We start from the raw sequence: 16,857 nt of genomic DNA, 5'->3' as shown, positions 1-16,857 counted from the left end.
TGCCACTTCAGACAGCCTGACCAATAGCTTTAAACCAGAGTATTTTTGATATGGAAAACTTCATACCGCCAGGCTGAGTCTCCAGCACTGTTAGCAAATTCTGAATAAAATAACTCACAAGCTTTATCCACTTGGGCCACTTATCAGTGGCAATGGCAGTACACAAAATACCTCAGCAATAGCAATTTCTGGCACTCTGATGTGCTTTGTGTGGTGCTAATTGTACATACACCACAATCTGGAAATCCTACTTTGGGCAATAATTTCCTAGTTCATTAAATGTTAAAAAAAAAAATACACATATTTAAGATCAAACAAATGGTCATTTATTGAATTTCAGATAAAAGGTGGGTAAACCTGGCTATTTGAAAGACTTCAAAATTTGGAACTTCCACTTACCATATGGATACTGCAGAACTGAAAGTGCTCCATTACTATACTCTTCGTGAGAATACTTGTCATTGCTGAGACACTTATCGAACTCATCAGACCCCACCAACACTGGAGTCCTGGAAGGAGAATCTAAGCATAGAAGAGACACAATTTTCTGAACTGTTATAAAAATTCTGTTTTGTAGAGAACTCCAATTGCTTAAATCTTAGAAAATGTCTCTTGGACAAGACCATGAGAATCTAAATTAATGCAAGGGAACATTAAGAAGGGAATTTTAAGGTAACAGTTACTTAACACCTCTCCCCCTTGCCAAAATACTAGCTGTGGACAAGTCAATTCACTCATATTCACATCACTGCAAAAAACTTCTTCCTCTTTTTGTTGAAAATTTTGATTTAGAAGACCCAACATTTCATTATTAAAAAGACCTTATTAATCCATAGTAAAAGAAAGCAGACATGAAACACTTAATTAGAAAAAAATTAAACAATTAATAAAGCACAGAGATAGTTCCTGAACTGGTTTACAGCTGGAAGCATTAGACTAGTTTGAAACATACTGGAAATCAGGAAGATGTCCTGTTTTTCAGAGCTAAGACAGTAAATGAAACTCTGCATTGCTACTTACGGATTAAGGGCTTCCATTTGATTTTGGGAAGAGGAATAATGGCATTATCATTCCTGGATTCCAGAGCCTTTGGGTTGGTTGGGAATTTCTCAGAAATTCTGACTGATGACTGAAGATACAACTGGCCCCTGTACATACCTAAGTAATAAACCAGAGAGCATATTAGTCTTAAGATTTAGTTCTCTTCGCCCTCAGAATAAAATTGCTCAGTTAAAATATGTGATTAAAAACATTTTTTAAAATATTTCTTTATATCCATAGAATGGTTATTCTGAGAATCTGAGATACTGACTCTGATTGCTAGGCTGGATGAATTCACATAGTATATTCCCTCTGTTCTGGAAAAGCAAGAGATCAGGACATCTCATTTTCACTGTTGGAGAGCTGGTGCTACAGAAAAATGCCAGCAATTTTTAAGAGCTATAAAGCAGCTGGGGCTTTGAATAGGTAAGACTCTTTCAAATTTCCTACCCTTGTTAATGCTGGTACAGATTACTCCTCAACAGCCATTGCCAGGAAGGCTGAAACAATCTGGCTTCTTCCTACTGTTATTCTTTAAGTGTGCAACCGCTAACAGGAAAGGTACAAGGTGTAAAGACTTACAGAAAAAAAAAAAAAAAAATTTAAGGCCAACAAAGTCTTAGAAAACCAAAGCATGTTTACCTCCCAGAAACACAGACAGCTGAGAGGAAGAAGGACCTGGGACCACTCTATTTCAAATTGTCACAAACCACATCAAATGAATTCTGATAGCTGGATGAAAACTTAAGTCACATAAAACTGAAATTTCTACATGGTAACTACAGTTACTATAATGAGTGCTGAGGAAAAAATCAATGTGATGAATTAGCAGGCTGGAGGGAGATACTGCTTATTGCTTACCAAGCAATAGGACTGCCTCGTTAGCTATAAACCTATCTGTAAAGGTTTCAAGACTTTCAATCATCTACAGTGTAGAGAAACTACAAAGCAGTGAACACTTCAGAATCAAAATGGAAAAGATTTACAGTTTTGAAATGTTTTGGTTTTGAAAAGGAAAAAAAGGAAAAAAAAAATCAATCTTTTAACTATCACTGCTTAGGCTAAACAGTCATAAATATTAATTCTGCCATAGCCAAAGGTATGCTGCACCTTCTGTAATTGTCAGAATTTCTAAGACGGGTACTCAGAACTCTGGCTTTGAATGACAACAGCAAAGATCACCAGAGGAGGCTAGGAAGAGATGTGTTCTCATCTCTACTTTTCGAAAGTCTTTAAATCAAGTCAAGGTGCCTTTCTCGGATATATATGTTAATGAAGCCTCAATTTTGGGGCTTTAGAAATCAATGTGGGTTAAATTTAACCGCCTTCATTATGCAGAATCTCAGACTGGACATGTTACAGCTCCTCTTAATTGTAATCTACCAGTACAGAAAGATCTGCTTTACTACAACCTCAACAGAAAAAAAAGAGTAACATTTATTACAGAAAATGCCACAGTCGGTTTCTCACCCAAATAGACGCTGGATTCTGTGGCTCCTCTGGCAGCTTCCACAAGATCTTCTTCATCTTCCAGTACTTCATTGTTCGCAGTGTAACTCGTGTCATCAAACAGACTGATTGGAATTACTTTGCCATCCTTAACCAGCCACGCAGAAGCAATTGGAGTACAAAACTGAAGAAGAGAGAGGTAACTGGAAAATTAATGTTGTATTAACTAGATATAAGAACAATGCTAAACAATGTGCATAACGTCCATGGCTTAGTTCTTGTAACAGATGTAGCAGCTCAAAGTCAGAACTTCAGTTAAAAAAATTACAAGCAGATGTGTACTTCTTTACAAAGGCAGAACCTGAAATCCAAGATGAAAGACTTTATTTATGATGCTGCAAAACATCTACTTTTGTAACATTTAATATTCTGTCTTTTCCCCTACCTGGTATTCCCATTCCAGATGTCCTCCTCGTCTGTTAAAAGCCATCACTTTCCAGTCAGCTACTGAGACCTTTATCACTGTATCCTTCATCATAGCTTCCTGTTCATCCACATCTGAAATAATTTTTGTTTCTTCTTTGTTCATGTTTGATTTAAAATTGCTCTCTATATATCCTGCTCTAGTTTCAATATCTGGGACATAGCGCAGCTCAAAGTGACCAACACTGAAATTCCACCTTAAAGAAAAAGAGAAAAAACTTTGTAGAAACAACTTGTATATTCCAAGGAAGTCCCAAATCCTCTGTCCAGAAGATTCTTAAATTGAATTACTTATATTTGGCCCATATTTTCACAATAAACTCTCAGACTGTCAGGTGAGCACAACTGTACCAGGAGGGGGAGTGCTAATCCAGAATACAAACCAAACTGAGAAATCTTGTCCAACGTGATGGGCGAGTTGAAAAAACAGCTGGTGAAGTAGGGCCAATGGCATTAAAGGGTTAGTATATGGAGAGGGCAATTAAAAATCATCAAGTAGTACAGCTGGGTCTGTTTAGCAGGAAAACATTACGTAGCTGATGAAATCAACAAGTATAAAGCATTTATGAAGCAGCATTCTACACAAGACATGTTTCATTAATAAAGCAGATTTAACTTGAAACATAAGGTTTTCCAAGTGGAGGGAGGGACAATGCTTTTTTTTGTTTGTTTTAATCCCCCACACAACCTAACACAGGATCTGACAGGTATTTCATGAAACCAGGACCACTCATGTCTCACAGGTGAACACCAAAAAAAAGACAACTGTATAACGAACGCAGAGTTGTCTTGCACAGACAAAAGCTCTTTAATTTTTGTAAGCCAACAAATTAGGGCAGAAACTTAAAAAATTATTTTCAGAAACAGAAAGAATAATTCTTTTATTTTTTCCATGATACAGCCCAATGCTGTAGAGGAGATACATATGGGAAAGGATGACAAGTTTGTGTCTTGAACAGCAAGAAGGGGGAAAATATTTCTTGAACAGTATGTTTAGGTACCTGAAGTTTCCTAAGACCAGTCTGGCAGCCACTAGGAGCCCAAACTGTCTCCTTAAAGAACTTACACCCTTATGGTAAAATTTTGGCATATTATATGCATTCAGTTGATTTATCAAAAGTTTTTCCTTCTCTGGAATAAAACCCCAGATCTATCCTGTAAACTCCATAGCAGCCATACGACGTCATGAGGAAAGCACCTCTATTTCTGACTATAAAGACAGTTGGATTCTGGTGCACAAGATGTCACACTATGTTTTTGAAAGATGTACAAAGGAAAAAGCACGTTTTAATGACATACGACTCTCTGCCAATATCAGTCTCCAAGAAACACGGAACCCAAGATTTCTCTTTTCAGACATCTGATCTGCTGTTCTATTGGAGTTCTAATTAGGTTCTCTCTGATACACTACAGATGCACAACCTGTCAAATCCCACTGCAAACAGAAGAGGGAGCAGCGGAACAGGGAATGGCTAGTTCTTCACTAAATGGTTGGGCAGTTACTGTACCTATGGATGGCAACCAGCCTTTGAAACTTGTACTTTATGAAGTGGGTTTTGGTTGTTTGGGGTTTTTTGTAGAATACATGTCTGTATTTTTATAGAAATCTTGATGTATTAAAACTTCAACGTGACAGCATTAGGAAAGTCACAGACTGAACCAGTTTCTACAGCTTGTAAAGAACAGACCACCTACATTATGAAATGAACAAAGTGGACTTAAGAATGGGACTTTTAAAAAATAAGACTAAAGACATTTTAAAATATCAACCTAAAATGAAATCTAAAGACATCAAGTATAAAAAAAACCCAGTGACAGTTACCATAAGCAGGTGAAGAACTTAAAAATGAATCAGTAGGTCATAACAAGACGTTTAAACTGTCTCCTTTTGTACAAAAATCAACAGTTGGAACAAACATTAGACTTGTGCAGTAGACCAGTGATAAACTCTTGAGGTATGCAAGGACAAGGAAAGTAATTTTCATTTGATTGAGAGGAAATAAATGTGCACATATCTTTTCTGTCTAATCATCTATAAAACGGAAGTCCAAGACATTTTTTGAAAGCACTGAAGAGCAAAGGGGTTAGGATCCTAGCCAACAGTCTGGTGCATCCTTTTGGTTAACAACTTAAAACTCCCTTGTGCAACTCCTAGTCTAATGAGAGTAAAAAGAAGATCAAATCCTTAAAACATTACATATTAAGAACTTCTTTTTATTGGATTTCTGAACAACTCTATACTTACTTTTCATTGCCACTGCGTGGTCCAACAGCACGGACTGTCTTCTGGGTTCGATGCAGTAGGAGCGTCTCTTCCTGTTCCGTTTCATCGTCATCCCACCGGCGACAGCCCATAGCTGAGCAGATGTACTTCACCTAAGGGACAAGGCAAGAGACTCGCACATGCTTCGAGGTTCTGAAGAACTTCAATACAAACAAATGTAAATCAACAGTAATGTTCAACGCTAACAATCCATACAGCACATTTTTGGCTCGCAGGCAATTTGGAGCTCCGTGACTTTAGATGCTCAACTTGAGGGATGTTGAATAGCCTGGTTTAAGAGATAAGGGCTTTTCAGAACTATTCAAAAGATTCTAGGAAGTCTACAGTTTGGGCAATTTTGACTACCTTCTGACTATATTTTGCACATATTTCCACTTCTAACAGAAGAAATCTTAACTCTATTTTCCCGCTATTTCTACGGATATCCAAAGAACATTCCTACAAGACCCAAAGCATAATTCTTCTTTCGTGCCATATTTGTCTCAGCATAACTCTATCAGCTTCAAATGAATTACTACTGATTTATCTAAAATAGTGCAAAGCCTTCTGCCTTTGCCTTGTCAGCTATTAAAGGGGAAAGAAGACCTTATTTAACTCTCACAGCCACACAGACTTTCCAACAGCCCCAGTCTCAAACAGGATTTGGATTATATGGGCAATTGTATTTTCAAAAGGGAGCTGAACAGACTTTCAGGAAGTCTGAATTGACATTAGACTGCCAAAGACAACAGACTGCCCAAACTCTTCATGAGGAAGAGTCAGGCACTATTTCCTGCATGAGGCACCTTTGCTACTATGAGCATAAGGCAGGTATCAAAGTAAAAACCGAAATTTCCACTTCCTGAACACTGGGGGAGGAGCAGTCTGTTGGTGCACAGTGCCCTCTGCTATCAATGAGGAAATCAAAATGATTTCATGAACTCTTGTTTTCGGTTTATGCTCTTTATCACTAGTGATCCCTCTACACCATGCTATAGAAGGCTTCTAATTAAAATGTATGGTCAAAATGAAAAAACTGATTTTGTGGAAAACTAACATTGGAAGTTTGAAATTTTTACAGTGAATCTATTTTTTTTAACTTGTTTTAAAATGCACCAACATTTCTGATTTAGCAAATGTCTGTTCTTCACTACACAAAGTATCTGCAACCATCTTATTGACATCTGACATTAAGGAGGGGGAGGGGGATGTCAATCCTAGGACTCTGAATAATGCAATTAATTCCTGTGGTTTCTCTAGCCTTTTTTTACTTCTGCATTTTTCAAAATATACAACTGTTAACCAGTGGATTTCACAAGAAAGATACGTTCTGAGCTAGTCAGATAGCAAGCAGTTTTCAACTTAATTTTTGCATATTACTTTAAAATGTAGCAAGAACTTCTAAGAGATAGTAAACTCGCTGACAACTACAAGCCTTAAACTTTTGTATATGTTGAATGTTTTTGTTTTCAACCAGCTATCACTCGTTAGTTGTGAAAAATCTGAAATTAGTTGTGAAAAAAGTCTTTCACCTAAAGCTTTCTTTGATATGCAGTAAGCCAAACAGCAAAGTGTACTTCAAGCAGAGCTATATGATAAAGCTGAACTTTCTCAGCTTGGTAGAAAGGGTCATCCTTCCTTTTTTCCCCTCACCTCTGGTCACAAAACCCCTGTTCCTCTCCTTGTGCTGGCTCTGGCACTCCCCAACCCCTCGCTGAGCTGGCTACAGCTAACCCAGCACAAAACTAATCCAATAAAAAGTGAGCAGTTTTCTGTTGGGTTAGCAAGTTGAATCAGCTTAGCAAAGGGTGAGACAAGTGCTAAAGCCAGCACAGGGGATAGGGCAGGAGCTCACAGGCAGGGGGAGATGGCAGTGAGGGACTCAGCCACACCACCTAACTGCACCAGCCGTTAGCCTTACTCCAGCCCACTGCATTTGTTGCCCAGAAAGCTCAAATTCTGCTCTTCTGTGCCATCCAGTTGTATACATGAGCTGTACTGCAGTTTAAATCTCAAGAGCAACCTATTTGCAAGACAGTGCTCAAAACACACATACACAAGGCAACTTTTGAGGCTCTTACCTTCCCTGAGTATGAGCTCAGCCCATAGGTTGTCAAGGACTTTCCCCCAACTAAGACAACGTCCTCGCCAAATTTGTAGGATGACTCGAGAAGAGATTCAACTGTGAAAGGAACTGCTTCCATGCTCTCTCGATCCCGATCCCACTGGAAAAGGTCCCCATCCAAGGAAGGGATTATCATCTTATTTCCAAATACCTAAAATAATTGACGGTTAGCTACCGTTTAACCACAATTCTATCAAAACACACAGATCACAAATGGAAACAGAAACACTATATAAGCAAGTACAGCACATTATATTCCAGTGTCCTATTTTATGGTTTCATATCCCAGAGTCTTATCCAGGCTTATTTTTCAAAGTTATACTGAAGACAGAAAACTTTCGGGCATTCAAATCAAATCTGTATTTCACTATTCTTAGTTAACAGTTCAGTGTGTGACACTTCTTCCACTTTAAGCAAAACATTTTAAAGCTTAATCTGTTCATAGATTAGTATTTATCCGAACTGTAGCAAATACAGGGAGAAGCATTCTTGAAAAGACAGTCATTAGTTGAAGTGCAAATTTTGCAGATTATTTATGATAGTTTCAAGACAATGGCATTGCAGGCAAAGTTCTACTTCATGCTTGGTTTTTTTCCAGAGCTAGTTTACTGCTAAACACAGAATCAATCATTCTGTCTAGATCAGAAGACTGAATTTGGTTTTAAAAGAAAGGCAGAGGCTGTATGTGAACTCTTTTACAATTAATGACTACTCCAGAATATGCATCCTCCTGTAAAGCAGAGAGCACAATTATCATCGAGGTCAGAGCTCACATTTCACCTTTGCCTTTCCAGACAGTTAAATCTAACTTCTCCTCCCCAGAATGTCTTATGTTTAAGTATACCGTTCCTTTAAAACTTGCCTGGCTTTTTCTTAAACACACAAGTCAAAAAAAAAAAAAATCTTCACCAGGATATGGCGTTTCATCCATTACACTGAGATTTTCAAGGAGATCCTAGTTCGGAAGTATGAGTCATTGTCAATGAGTACTAAGGGACTTATTAAGAAACTCATTATCAGCATGATAGACCATAACTAATACTGTGGAGCCACAGTGGCTGTGCCCATCAAGAACAGTGAGAAACTGTAATCCACATAAGATTAGCTTTTGAGGATATGGATTAACACGGAAAATTTTAATGCTTTTTCAGAACCTCTGTCCATTTGGACAGTATCCTACAACATAATTACATTAAATTCAGATACTTTACACATTAGGATTTAAAGACTACTTCTGGTACATGTACATTAGTCACTTCAAACAAAATATTCCTGCTCAGACTCCAAGGCACAGATGTGTATTACAAAGCCACACAAAAGATCCAGAAGGTTTCTGGTTATTATTTCTGGAACCATTATGAGGATCTGAAACCACAAGCTTCTGCATGATTAAAATTCTCTTTAACATGAGACTTTATTCCTCTAACTGGGTCACAGACGAGCAAACAGCGTTAAGCAAAGTTGGGATTCACCTAAACAAGGAGGGAAAGACAAATTTTGTAAATGCATGCATGTCATGACTAATACCTCTTCTTACACTGCTTGACACACCTCATTCAAAGAAAAAATTCAGGCAAGTTACCCGACAATACTGGTGACTGTATTTAAGATCCCTAAAGGATCCAACACCGATGCTTTCTGGCTTTGAAAAGCCTCATGATGACTGACAATTAAAATAAACACTCCTCTCAGGAGCACAATGTGTAATTGAAGAGATGATAAAAATAAACCCCTGAGAGTAACTTGGAAGTTCTTTACAAAGCAAAAGGAGGTATGTTCTTTCCCTCCCAGGTATCTCTACCTTATGGCAAAAAAGGCCAAACATCCTGGAAGAGATATTGCATGGGATCTGTGATGCACAAGAAATGTTGCATTATGGCCTATACCATTGGTGAGGAAAAATACACACACATAGCTCTATACGTATGTTTACAGAAATAAACCAACAGAAAAGCAAAAATTTGTGTGTGTGTGGGTGCTGGTTGTGTATGTGTGCCATTTGTAGAAATCACCTGATCAGTGGAAAAGTAAAGCAAACAAACAAGGTTTGCATAAACATTCATATTCAAGAGCAGCCTTGTGATCTTGAGAAACAAAGGCATGCAGATTTTGGAAAATACCTTTTTAAAAACAAAAGATGCCAGTGCCAAAGTTGCAGCTGTAACCATGTTGAAGTATCTTGTTAAAACACTCAATACAGAAGAGTAATATCATAAACTGTTTTTGTCATTTATTCTTTCAGAAATGCATAATAATTTTGAAGACAACTTGGAGCCTGTGCAGCTGTTACTTTGCATTAATAAATCCTCTGTAAGGTTTCTTCCCTGCATATGGTCCAGATACCTGCAAGTAGTTTGGAGGCCCATGCTCACCTCCAGCAATATGAGACATTCCATATATAAATACGAATGAACAGCAAAGGTTCTTTTTATAAGCAGCTTTCCAAATATACAAAAGCCAAACCAGCTCCTGTACCACTGTTTCAGCACACAGAGCCCAAGCCTGGCAAACCCAGCCATCGACTGACTTCGAGTTGGATCCTGCAGAAATTCTACTGGCCATCAGTCAGCTAAATTCATACAGCGTGGTCAAACGAGACATGTGCCAGTGGCAGCCAGACAGCTGTTTGCAAGTTCAGACTTTCAGATACGCTTGCTGGAAGCCAGAACCATAATGGCTTTGTAACACAGTGTGCTCCACGGGCTGCAGACCATCCCATCAGTTTGTGGGGAGGCAGCGGCGATGCAAACTGCCCGGGAAGCACTGCTGAGCAAGGGAGACTCTCACTGGGCAACTCTGCGAGCTCTGGAGACAGCGTGACACACATCACTTAAGCCTTTCCCTTGTCCTGAAGCTCCAGGGCCTGAGTAGGAAATTTTCCACGAGCAAACAACAGGCAAAACTTCAGCCATTTCTGGAAACCACACACCCAAATTCCCAACACGCATGAAGCTCACTCAGCAATACACACTTGTATACTCCCAAGATATGGGTCAAATCAGGTCATGGCTTGTATGCCTCCAAAAATACCCCAACAGTGGGGCACTGCCTGCTCATCTGTTACAACCTTGGTCCCCATAAGCTGCGGAGGATAGATGAGACCGTTTCGGTCAGCTCTGCTGATCGCCTGCTTGTGCTCCCAACCTTGAGGGTGCCTACGGGAACAGCCTGTCCTGTGTGACATTGGGAAAGAAAGGCTGAAAAAAAGACTCAATGGCTGTTGGTGAAAGGGAGCACAGGCAGCAAAAAGAGCTACTGCACTGAAGGACAATGCCAGCGTACGAGCAGATGGGGTTAAACTGACCGTAAATGTAAGCTAAACATTTGGGTTACTAACCACCACAAATGTGGTATTTCACAATAGAAACAGAACAGAGGGGGAAAAAAAAAAAATCACCTTAAGGTGAATCTATCTATAAATGGGATTACATGACATAGTGCTGACAAGGGACTGCACCTGATTACCACCAAAGGTGGTCTTTTACTAGAACAGCTTTATTTGAAGAATGGGGCAGGTATGCAAATGTGCAAACTTGCGGGTGCCCACATACGTAACAAAAGGCATTTGTGGCCACTTGTGCTGACATCTTTTAAAAGAGCAGTTTAGCCAGAAGCTTTAGAATGACATTAATAATAACAACTCCTATCCGAGTTATGAAGCTCATTCTCTAGTACATCAGAAGCAGCAAAGGGACTTTCCTTGAAAGTACTAGCAACTAGCATCGGCATGCAGCTCAGGTAAAGGAATGACATCACCCTGTATCTCAAAAGCATTACCTCATCTCCTAATCCAAGGAGTGAGTCACCCAGGCAGTCAGCTGCAAATCTCTTGGCACAGAAAATGTAGGTTACCACGATGCACTTACACATTCCTCTGATCTGTCAATGTAAATAGCTATTTGTTCAGCTTCACTGGTCAGCAATATGGCACATAATTGTTAAGTGGCTTGTCTTTCAGAAGTAACACTTAAAAAAACCCCCACATTAACTATCGAGCCCTAAATGAGACGCTGCTCTTTTGCTCATTAAGAGTTTGAAGCTGAAGTTCTCCATTGGCTCGGCGCAGGGTGCCGCAGCCCTATCAGCGGCGCTGGCTGCTCAATCTCCAGGCCGACGGGTGAGGTAATGCAGTTTCTAAAAAGCCTTCACAAAAAAGCAAAAAGGCATAACGATCCTAAATGGCATACGCTACCAGGGAATTTGCTGTCTAGACTCTTTACTGGAAAGGAGGGCACCTCACGCGAGGTTCCACAGCAGGTTGATCGGTGCAGGAAGAAAGCTGCTGATTTACAGCAGTGGAAAAAAGAAAGAAAAAAAAATTTTGTAAACAGAGATCAAAACAAGCTGAAGTACTAAAGCTTCCATGAGCTGTTTAACAGTAAGCGTGACATTCATTTCCCATGCCTAACACTGTTTATCACATGAGGCAAAAATCAAGCCTGCTCACATGCAGGCACATCTGAGACAAGTCTGGTGCCATGACAGTCAATATTATCGTTTTCAGATGGGCTGGACTTTCCAATAACTCCAAGAAAATAACTAAACACAGGTGAAATCTTCTCCTTAGAACAGGAAGTGTTATGTCTTTCTGTTTTTCTAACACTTCAGCTTGTGGTTTTCAAACTCTACTCTTACAATAAACTGTGAGAGCTTCATTCCAATTACTAATTAACTAAGACTAACCTATATAATCTTAAATGATAAGGGTGCCAATTTTTTTTCCTCTATGATTATCTCTACAATAGGATCAAAGCCATCATCAGGCATGTTCTTAGGAAAGCTACTTCTCAGTGAGAACTATGTCTTTTAAGCCCCTTTAAAATTAATCTAGGCAACATATTAAAAGACATAAATGGCAGCTTCACTCTAAAGAGTAGAAAACAAGAGTCTGCACAAACAAACCTGGGAAAGAGAAAGCAATTATTGTATGTTCCACATTAAAAAAAAAAAAAAATCATAGGCATACAGTAATACAGGTATTCCTACTACAAATGTTTACAGATTTTTTCAGGTGAAAGATACATATATATATACACACACACACAGGGCAAGGTCTTGAGATGTCCCAAGCTCAGGTTGGTCTGGAACTGATTTATCGTCTGCCCTTTTTTGATATGCACGTAGGGAAGTATCTGCACAGAAGCAGTGGTTTATGACTTCTTTCCAACATAAGAGGTTATTTCTCCTCTTCAGCTTGGATTTCAGGACGTTGATTCATCTGTTTTCCCTTCAGCTACCTGCAGAAATCCTGAAGTACGGGGTACTACAAGGATGACGGTGTACTATTACTAACAGGCAAACCCTGATCAAACAGGAGTACACTGGGATGAAAGGGCCAACTAGAATCTAAGGAGACGTTTTTCTTCAAACTTCCTGCAAGGCCCACAACATCACCACTTCCTTAGGAAGAGAACAAAGACCCAGGCACTAGTACAATCTTTTGAAAAACAAAGGCTGTTAAGCTATTCCACTGCCTAAAGCACTGGTAAAAGAGCAAAGTATTCTTCAGAATACAGTGCTGTTCAACCAGCCAAGGAAGACAAAAATTGACTGCAAAGGGGAGTCCATGATTTACATCAGTAAAATTCTGAGACATGTTCAAGGGCAATGAGGAAGCTGAAGCAGGAAATATCAATACACAGGTGGTTGTTTTGTCTAGAAAAAAAAACTTTCCTCCTTGGGAGTGCGGTTACTTCTGATCTCAGCACTACACTTGTTTACTAAATGCATACCTGTTCCTGACTACCTCCTGCTTCTGTTAACACGTGTTATGTGCCGGGAGTGTCTTCAAGACCAGGAGCGTGAGAAAGGCTGCTCTTCAACATCTGATGAAATCAGTATTTTATGAAGCAGTTTATGGCGGCAGGATTATGTGGCCTTCCTCCTCTGAAGAGGTAAGAGCCAGCCCATGCCAGAGCGGCACATCAGAGAAGCCATGAAAATAGGTTTCACCTCAGCTGGGGTGTGACACACCAGAAGGGCACACCAGCTCTGCACAGCAACAGTGAGTGTAGATGTTTCTCAGACTTCAGGATGATTTTTACCATCAGGCTGTATGGCTCACCCAGTAACAGTTCACAGGATCAGTCAAGTGACCAAACCTGGCCCCCTGCTTCTGCCCACATTAAGTTCCTTATGACAGTAGTTTACATCTATTTTGGTCTTTCTTCTCCCTCCACCATGCCCCACAAGCTAGTAGTTTCATTTTTCACTGGTTAGAAAAGCCTGGGCCAAGTCATAGCATAACTTTTGTGGTCCTGTATTTTGTGTATGATGAGCGCATGAAGTGATGTTGTAATCCTCTGCCTGGATGAGTACTAGAGAACTTGTTTGAAAACTCCTTTTTTCTCTCTCTTCAAATCAACACCTGCAGTGTCCTTTCAACACCTTTAATAAATGACTATAGTGGGTATGTCTGTCATGATTCTATGCTTCAGATCTTAAAATCTGATCAGGTATAAGCTACCAGGGTGCTGGTCAAACTGCATTTTACACAAACAGTGTAAAAAGCAACAGACGACAGCAGCACAGTATCTTGAGAATTATTCTCTCCTTTTCAGTGTCAGGGGCACAGTATCTTGTTCGGCTTGAGTTTGCCATTAGAAGAATTAGTCCTACTCTGTCCTCTGCCCTCCATTGAGCAGCCATGCAGGGAAATGGAGGAAGTGCAGTGTGTTAACTAGACAGCCCCAGCTTCAAAAGAGATCAGGTCCCCAGTACTGTTTGCTGTGCAATCAAACAGACCCTTCTTCTGAAGACTAGCAAACTAAAATACCACTGTTACTTTAATCATAGTCAAACAAGACTTGGGGTTTTGACTACAGAGATGCCAGCCTGCTCTGCTGCCATGGTAACAGACTTTTAAAAACTGTTCTCCTTAATAATAATAAAAAAACCCCACAGTGCTTTAAGAAAGACTTTATTTTGACATTATTCCATCCCCCTCTTTAACATGGCAAGTTTTATTAATAAGAAAAGACTGCAACAGTCTTCTGGAACTTAAGAGCAGTCCTTTCTGAGACAAACCAGAGCTGCTGCTACAGAGCCCATCATTGAGCTCCTTAAAACTAATAGCACATAAGGGAGAAGATTAGTGAAGAAAATGAAAATTACCCAAAACCTTGCCTTTTACGGAAACAGGCCCTATACAGGGACTCATTAGCCACCACGTCAAAATTGGTACTGTTCTAGTATTGGGAAGTTTTAAGACGATGTTTTAAGTCCACCACCACCTCCACCTCCCCAAAGCTCTCCCACAGCACCACCTGGGAGATAAGTAAAATGCTTCTCTTCAGAGACAGGGAGAATGGGCAATAGCAGAAGCCCATGTCACTTTGGGGGTCCAGCATTTAAGCTGATTTCTCTTGGACCTTGTGTGTTTCTTTCCCTGGCCCTGCCTTGACAGGATTTTTTTTTTTTTAAATAAGGACACAGAGTTAAGTGTGTCTTAATTAAGTCACACAGTAACTCCTATGGGAAAAGAGAGCCCCATACAGGAGGGGAACAAAACATGGCACATGCAGTCTCCCCTTTCAGGGGTGCAAAGAAAGTAGAGTGCAGTGACTCTGACAAAGATTAATAGTTACCTGCATATGGAGGCCAAAGTCCAGAAGAAATTCGGAAATGAGATGTCAACGGCTGTGCTGCTAGAGGAATGATTTGTTAAACGGTTTAAAATGCTTAACACTTGAAACAGGCACTTTCTTTTACAGATGAAGATATAGGCTGAAAGTTCGAAAAGGCTTTAGGGCAGAGTAAATAACTTTGTTGTGTATTGGGCAGCTGAGCTCCAAATATCTAAGTTATCCATTCCCTGTGCTGAAACAGGTATTTGTCCAGGCATTAGTAGAGTTGATTCATTTTAATATCTGAAAACACTAGAACTGCTAACAGCTAATACAAAACATGTAGTGTACCGTACGTAATTAAATTACAAGCTACTATGAAGATAACTAAACAGAGACAGTGAGCTGATAGTAAATGTCCCTTCCAAGATTTGCAGCATTTGGACCATGTCTGTGAGCATGACAGATGGCAGCTGGTCATAAACATTAGCCCAGAGTGACTCTGAGAAACTTTCCTGGCTTTGTTTGAGGCAGAGCATCACTTGTGAGGACTGGGGAGAGCTCTGATATCATACAAACCACAGGATCTCGTTCTGTAGCTTCCCACGTGTCTCGTAACAGAAGCTGTCATCCTCCCAAACATCCTTACAGTACAAGCGAGAGGACACATGTCAGCACTTTATTGGTGATAACTACATCAAGTGTCAGCAAGAAAGCCATGAAGTGCAGTTATAGGAAGTCTCTTGTTTTCTTAATTGAACAAGACATTGAACTAAGATGACTGTCTTTGAAGATGGGCAGTTTTGATAAATACATAAGACCACTTGTCTAAGCAATAGCCCTACTTGTCATCTCAACAAAAAATCATGATGCTGTGTCATACTGACCACTAACAGAGCTCAGGCATCCTTCTGCAATTCCCCTCCTTCACAGGTTTGCCACTTCACAGTAAAAAGTTTGGTTGCATTGCCTAGAAAAGCACAACTTCTAGCTATCCAAAGATTTTAAAACAATCAGTCTTTTGCCAATGACTTTTTGTTTACTAAACATCATTAGAAGTTTGTTTTCAGGAGAATTATTATATATTTTTGTTTCACCAAGAAAGCAGCAAAGATCTATACTCAGAAATCCACAGATCTCTCCAGCAAGTTTCCCAAGCCTGTCACATCTTTATGGCCATGCACACCATGCATATTTCCAGCAACAGAAGTGAAAAGAACTGCTTGTGCCATCAGGAATCATAATACATCTATGTAGTTAAAAGCAGTCACATCTATTATCTTCTTGCAAAACACAGGCTCCACTCCCCTTGATAGCCCTAATAAGCCTTCTCTGCCTCAATTGCAATTAGAATTTATCTTCCTTTGAAGTACAATTCTGGACACTCACTTCTTATTCATTATGAGCTTTTCCAGGACCATTTAAGACACTAATATCTCTCTCTACCCGCAGGCAGCACAGGATCACATTTCCTTTCCCTGCAGAGGAATCGAGATGGCAGCTGATAACCAGCTGTGGGATCTCTTAGTACACAGCATTCTCAGTTTTAAACTGGTCACCTCCAACAAAATTGTTGTTATCAATACCCACATCTTGTATTTCATTCAGTACAGTTTAATTCCATTTCTATCATAGAAAACCTGTACGATGAAGAACTGGATAATGTCCCAGTCTTCCTCTACAGGAATGATACCTCAGCTTTCAGAGCATCAGATGGCCCTAAATCTGTCTTGGTAGCACACAAAAATAAGGATCAGCTACAGGACACAAAGAACTCTACTAGTATACTCCTCCAGACAACTAAAATCATACCACCTTCATCTGCAAGGAAACAGATTTTCCCCAGATTAGTCACCTCAATAACAAGTCCATTGATTTACAGCAATTTGGGGGTCCACGTCTGGTCACATCAGATGGAAAGTAACTTTAAA

General features: G+C 39.8%; 1 protein-coding gene across 1 annotated transcript in view; it reads right to left on the bottom strand.

The window, feature by feature from the left end:
* The window catches only part of EIF2AK3 (eukaryotic translation initiation factor 2 alpha kinase 3), a 44,406-nt gene that overhangs the window by 15,136 nt on the left and 12,413 nt on the right, over window positions 1-16,857 (bottom strand). Inside the window, exons 3-8 of the mRNA XM_074821836.1 lie at window positions 7,318-7,512; window positions 5,219-5,349; window positions 2,936-3,170; window positions 2,512-2,674; window positions 1,021-1,158; window positions 400-522 (exon numbers count right to left, since the gene is read on the bottom strand). Of these exons, the coding sequence (XP_074677937.1) occupies window positions 400-522; window positions 1,021-1,158; window positions 2,512-2,674; window positions 2,936-3,170; window positions 5,219-5,349; window positions 7,318-7,512 (985 nt within the window). The remainder of the gene's footprint in view (window positions 1-399; window positions 523-1,020; window positions 1,159-2,511; window positions 2,675-2,935; window positions 3,171-5,218; window positions 5,350-7,317; window positions 7,513-16,857) is intronic.

Source organism: Strix aluco, chromosome 4 (genome assembly GCF_031877795.1).
Source record: "Strix aluco isolate bStrAlu1 chromosome 4, bStrAlu1.hap1, whole genome shotgun sequence".
Lineage (NCBI taxonomy): Eukaryota > Metazoa > Chordata > Aves > Strigiformes > Strigidae > Strix > Strix aluco.
Note: the sequence above shows the minus strand (reverse complement) of the source record. Positions and strands in the feature narration are given on the sequence as shown.